Source organism: Thamnophis sirtalis, unplaced genomic scaffold, assembly GCF_051295495.1.
Source record: "Thamnophis sirtalis isolate CommonGarterSnake01/CBP01778 unplaced genomic scaffold, rThaSir2_p1.2 scaffold_2, whole genome shotgun sequence".
NCBI classification, from domain to species: Eukaryota; Metazoa; Chordata; class Lepidosauria; order Squamata; family Natricidae; genus Thamnophis; species Thamnophis sirtalis.
In genome coordinates, this window is record NW_028261382.1 from 50,182,489 (window position 1) to 50,188,512 (window position 6,024).

Genomic DNA, 6,024 nt, shown 5'->3' on the forward strand with positions numbered 1-6,024 from the left:
CTGAAACCGTCCCCCCCCCCCCCGCATATAAGGATTTCGTTCTCAGGTTTGATTGCATCCGAGTTGCATCCTTGCTAGCTGAACCCGTGTGGGTTGTTTCTTGCTTCTCTCTAAATCAGCTCTGTTGCCATCTTCTTCACGAACTCTCCTGCACCTTTACAGAACTGGGCACTTCTTAAGAGCAGCCGATCTGAATTCCTCTCTCTCTGAGCCACTGGCCAAGACCCAGGGGGGCGGAGAGGCAGAAGGGCCTCCTCCCTTGCCCTGAAATGGGAGGGGGCTGGGGGGGGACTGTTCCAGGTTCCCTTCACACGACAGGCTGCTGCGCTTTGAAAGTAGGCGGCTATTACACAGTCCTTCTGCGCATTCCCTCCCCCCCCAAGAGAATGAAATATGATGGCAATTTGGAAACCGAGAGGCTCAGAGACCCAGACTGATTAGCCCGTCTTCCTTCCTTGCACCGAGAGGGGCTTAAAGCCTCTTCTGCGAGAGATTTTTCTAGGTCAGCCCATTCCCGTTGCCTTGTGCGGGAACCTTCCCCTCTCGGCTCTCTTGTCTAGATTAATTAACTGGGTAATGGCAACAGTAATGGAGGGGAGGCAAAGAGTTGTCCCACATCCCTCTTGATGAGCAAAAGCTGCCAGTGACTCAGACTTCAAGGGACTCTCGGCAGATCCTCCCCCACTCCCGGCAAAATTAGGAAACAAAGCAGAAAACCTCTCTGGTCCCCCCGGCTGAATCCAGAGGGAGACTCACTTCCCTTGGCCAATCCAACTCCCGGCCTTTGAAGGATGGGAGGATGGTGGGATCCTGCCGTTTTGCAGGAAAGAAGGGAGTTTTTAAAGGGCTCAAGACCCTCCTTGCTTCTTCTCAATGCACTCCAGAGTGGGTGCTCTTTTTCAGGGGAGGGCAGGGGGCCAGCTTGGGCAACGGGCGTTGCAAGACCCAGGTTCTAATTCAGCTCAGTCAAACTGAAGCTTTGGTTAAAGACAAGACTCTCTCTGGCTTCTTTTCTGCTTGCAAAGAAATGAAAGTTTAACTTGGGTTTTGACAATTAGATTTGTTTCGGACGATAGAAGTTTGTTTGTTGTAACTTAGTTGATTTTTAGGCTTTTATCTGTACTGAGGAAAGGCGGATGTGGCTTTTTTCCCTTTTTGTCAGCACTCGTCAATTTTGCTTTTCCCTTCCTCTTCCCTCTTTTTAAATTCATTTTTTGCTTTTTTTGTACTTTATGCTTTTCTGAAATTTGCTAACATTTTTAGGAAGAAGCAGCCCCTTTTTGGGCCCTCAGCCATGTCCAAATGTACATGGCTGAGGGGCCAAATCTCAAATTTACAGGGGTCGTAACGCTGCAAGAGGAGACAGCCCAGGCCCCCTGCTCAGAGCTCCCTGGAGGCAGAAATAAGGTTTAGAAAACAACCTTCCTGTGCATGAAAAAGACCCCCCCCCCCCCCGAATTGTCTCTACTCAGCTGCTCAGGCGCCTAGGGGGGCTCCCACTGAGGACAACAGTCCTTGAGGAACAGCTGGAAAAGGTGCCCTCCTTCCAGAAACTCTCCAGACTCGGATTTCGGGAAAATTTCAGAGTCTACACTTTGCAAAATGTATTTGCTGCTTTCTGTTTTTCTTTATGGCTCACAAAATCCTCTAACCGCTTTGAGAGGCTCACCCACTTTGAGATGGGCCAGAAAGCAGCAAAGACGATGCTTGCAGAAAACCCCCGCAGCCCCTTTTAGGGGTGACAAAATTAAAACCGGCACGTCAGGCGGCCAGAAGTGCCCACTTGGAGGATTCCTGGAAGAAGCTTGGACTTTGCCTTGTCAGCTGCTGTCTGCTCCCCCTTTCTTATCGGTAATCCAGCCCCCCACTCTCCCTGGCCCTCCACAGCTGCTGAACTGAAGGAGCCTGGTTCCCCCGGGGGTCCGGAAAATGGCTTGGCCAGGGTCACCCGCCTTGGGGTTTCAGTCCCCAGAAAGACCTGACCTCAAAGTGGGCGCAAAGGGAGATGCCCACCTTGCCCAGAACAGCCCGCCCACCCGTCACTCCAACACCTGGAGTCCAAGGCTGGAATGTGGCCCAAACTGCTTCACCCGTTGCCCCCAACTTCACACAACCACTGTAAGAATGATAATGAGATGCCAACCGGCCAGGAAGCTCTACCTCTGCCTGAGATTGCCCACGTATAACAGCCCAATGCCCAATGCCAGAGGCCACTGCCTGTGGGCCACTGTGGCTCACTGCTGTGGCTTGGCTATTTCCGCCACCGAAATAGAAAATCCAAGCATGCTGAAATAAAGGACCACCTGGGGGGGGGGGGGCCGAGATGGAAATAGCTGAAGATACCCATTTATCAAAATTCATCATTTTTTAAAAAGGGCAGATCTGACTCCTCCAAGAGAACTCCACTTCCAAAAGGAGATAATTTTGCAAACTCAGCCCACCGAGTCTCGGCCGCCCACCCCACCCCCCACCCCCACCCCCACCCCCACCCCCACCCGTTGCAGGTGCCTCAACCCTTGTCTCTCTCTCTCGCCCAATCTCTCCACGGGGGCTTTAAAGCAGAATTAGAGGCCTGCAAAATAATTTCTGAAAGTTGAAACAATGCCGGTGGTTTTCCTTTTCTCCTCTGGATGAAGGCAGCCGGCCAGCCCGTCCATTCCCCCAGGAGACTCTCCCTCCCCCTCCTCCTCCACCTCTGCGTTTTATTCTGCTCAATTGGTCTTAATTATATTAGGAAGCATAATGATAGCCCTTCCCAGGAGCAGGGGGGGGGGTTGCTCTCACATGGCAAGGACTGGCAGGGCCGTGCTGAGAATGGCTGGCCAAGCGAGCAGCAGCGGCTGGAACTCCAGTGGCCTGGCCAGGGAAGGGGGGGCCGGGGGGGACCTGGGCTGAGCCAGGCAGGCCGAGGGCCAGAAGCCTGCCGGAGGGCCTTGAAGGCGGATGGAGAGAGGGGCACCAGAGCAGCAGGGGGGACAAACTGGACTCCCATCCCAAACTCAGCAGCCTGTCCAGAGGCTGGAGTGGCCCAAACAGTGCGAGGAGCCTGGAGATGGGGAGGGAGGCGGCATGGAGGGGGGAGGGTCTCTCCCCCACCTGGCCTTTCCCCTTTCTGCACCACTCATCCACCTGCAGCTTGCTTCCCCCCTTGTCTCCGTCGACCAGTCGGAGGGACCATCCCTCATCCAGGACCCTTAGTGCCACACGTGCCACAAAGACTCCATCCAGTTCTGCCAAGGAGATGGCTGGGAAGAGCGGGATCTTCTTCACCCACTCCGTTTCCCGCATTATAAAACCTCCCTTCTTCTCGGTTGTGTCATGTCTTGGCACCAGCACCCAGTTGTGCTCTCGGGCAGCCTTTACTGCCCCACAGAAAGCCACAGGCGTGCAGAAAAACCCCCTCTGGGGTAAATGAAACACCAGCAGCCCCCCACACTCCCCATGCCTGTCCATTGGCCTCCCTCCCTCCCTCCCTCCCCCAGCTGCGCTCCTGGCTTTGTCTGCTCCTGGTGCTTCTCCTGGCAGGTGGGGGGGGGGGCAAACCCGGTCGATATTCCACCGGAGCCCTCCTGGGCGGTGATCACCCTCCTCGTGAGAAGGCGGCTGGGGGAATGGCGGCTTTTCTTCTTCATTCTTTTGACCGTCAGTTCCAACGGCTCAGCTCCGGCACTTGGCCTGCGGTTCCCTCTGGCTCTGAACCTTTTCTCTGCTGGCCAAGATGGCCAGAAAGCAAAAGGGGGTCTCCGGGGGAGCCAGGGTCTTAAAGCAAAGATTCCCCACCCCAGACAAAGTCTGAAAAGGGTTGCAGGGCGAGGCAATTGGGGGGAAAGTCCTGCTCATTACCAGGAACAGAAGCCTGGGTGGCCCTAAGGCTCAGAGTCCAGCCAGGAGGCCTCTCTGGGTCTGCCTGAAGCAGCAACAGCAGCAGCCGAGGGGATCCGGCCTTCTCCGGCCCCTCGGAGGCCTTCAGTTCCAAGGAAGGAGCCCAAGAAGGAAAGGCCCAAATGCTCTGCAAAGTGGTGCTAAGTGGGTTTATTCCTAGTGACAACACGGAGCCCTGCAGCGGCTTTCAGAGACGGAGACCCATTAAGCAGATGGTTGCAGGGTGTTCTGTGCATTAGAAAAGCGGAGGGGACTTCGGATTATGAGCCCTCTGCTCCGGTGCGGCTGCAGGAGTAATGAAATGCGCACTTAACTATTTATTAGCCCATCCAGAGAGGGCCTCCCGCTCTTGGCCAAGAGGCTTCCGCGGAAAAGACTGGCGGCTGGGGGTCCCCTTAAAATCCGCAGCATAAAATCCGGGGAAGATCAGTGTTTGTGGCTGGCAGGAGTCCAAGTGAAGCCAGTTCTCCATTTCTGAGCGCCAGAGGGGCTGGGAAGGGGAGGGTGCGGCTCTACTCCGGGGAGGCCTGCCTTCTGCAGCCTCTTCTGTGCAGCCACAGGGGAAGCCCTGCCCAGCGGGAGAGTCCGTTCCACACCAGAGGCCGCAAGGCTTGCGTGGTGTCAAGTGCAACCAGATCTGGTGGGTGAAATGATTCCAGGGCTGAACCCACCCGAGGTCTCCTCAAGCACCCTGAGGACCCCGGGCAGAAGACGTCTCCCATTTTCATTCCGGGCAGCCCTCCTTCTCCACCTCCCTCCCGGTCCCTCCTTCTGCCTCCCCAGTCCCTCCCTGGGAAGGCAGGGGAGAAGCCATTTGGGGGGCAGCAGAGAAGGCATTTTCCAACCACACCGCAGGTGGGCAAGAGGGCTGGGCTGGATCTGGAGGTGGCAAAGGGAGGAAGGGTCTCCAGGAAGGGCTCAGCTTCTCCAAAGCAGGTAACCGGGTGCAAGGACCGTATCCTGAGCGTTGGAGAGTTTGGCCTCTTTCTCAGCTCGGCTGTGCTGCCAGAGGGGCTCCTCCAAGTGGGGAGGGGGCTACCGGATGTCCAAAGAGTCCCTAGGAGGGGGAGGGGGCTTTCCGGCTCCCTCCTGATCCTGGCCAGGGTGCTCTGAGGATACGGCTGAGCTGCTGTCTGAAGCAACTGCCTCCCTCAGGCTAAGGAGGGAGCTGGCCCGGCTCCAGCGCAGAGACCGGCAGCCAATCCACGGCCTCACAACAGGCGCAGAGGGAGCTGATTCACCTGGCAGCCGAGTGCCCTTGCAAGCTGGACACGGGAGGGCCTCTTCCCAAAGGCCCCGCAGGCCTGGCCGCTTTCCTGCCTGCCCGCCCAGCCTCTCCTGCTCTGGACTCTCCTGGCCTTCCCCCAAGCCTTTGGCATCCAAGGAAGGGACCATGGCAGGATGGGGGGGGGAAACAGCCCACCCCCTCTCCTGTGACTGACAAACCCCCTTCCATTGCACTCCCCCCCTCCCCTCCCTCCACAGGAACCCCTCCGACAGCCATTAGAGAAGCAGAGGGAGAGGCCAGAGAGAAGCCCACGGAAACAAAGAGGCTACACGGACGGCTTTTGCGCCCCTTCCCTGTTTCTGGCCTGCATGCAGGGAAGGTAGAGAAACCACCTGAAACTCTTGGGCAGCATTTCGACCGAGGGAGATTCGGTCACTTCCTCGTGTGACTGCATCAGTTTCCTTCCAGCAGCTGCTCTGGTCCCCGTCGCCCCCCCATGCCCTCACCTCTGCTCCCCTCTTTCGGTCCTTTGATTTAAAAGCTAGGAAGACCCACGGGGGTCTTTCTGCTTCCTAGAAGCCCCCCTGTCTCCCGCTGGTGTGCATCCGGTCAAAGGAATGGGGAGGGGTCGAAGGGAAGAAGGGGAGCCCCTCTCTTGCCCGACAGGCTTTGTCCGCAGAAATGACCGTTTCCAATTCTTTTCTGATCTTCCTCCTCTTTCCCTCCCTCCCGCCTTCAACTTGGGCATTCGGGGGGCCACAGGCGACCTGCCCTTTAAGAAGGGAGAGAGGCTGAGAGGCTGCCGGCATCACAGCGGCAAAACAACCGGCATGGAAACAAGGCAGCTCCAAGACCCTCCCCGATTGCCACGTTCTGCTCCAGCCGAAGGCTCCTGCGTCGTCTGACGGGCAGGC

The 6,024-nt window shown here is 57.1% G+C and overlaps 1 protein-coding gene across 1 annotated transcript in view; it reads right to left on the reverse strand.

The window, feature by feature from the left end:
• Positions 1–2,234: 2,234 nt before the first annotated feature.
• MYO18B (myosin XVIIIB) overlaps positions 2,235–6,024 on the reverse strand; it is a 35,082-nt gene continuing 31,292 nt past the window's right edge. The window contains exon 37 of the mRNA XM_087703462.1: positions 2,235–2,303. Coding sequence (XP_087559588.1) covers positions 2,235–2,303 — 69 coding nt within the window. The remainder of the gene's footprint in view (positions 2,304–6,024) is intronic.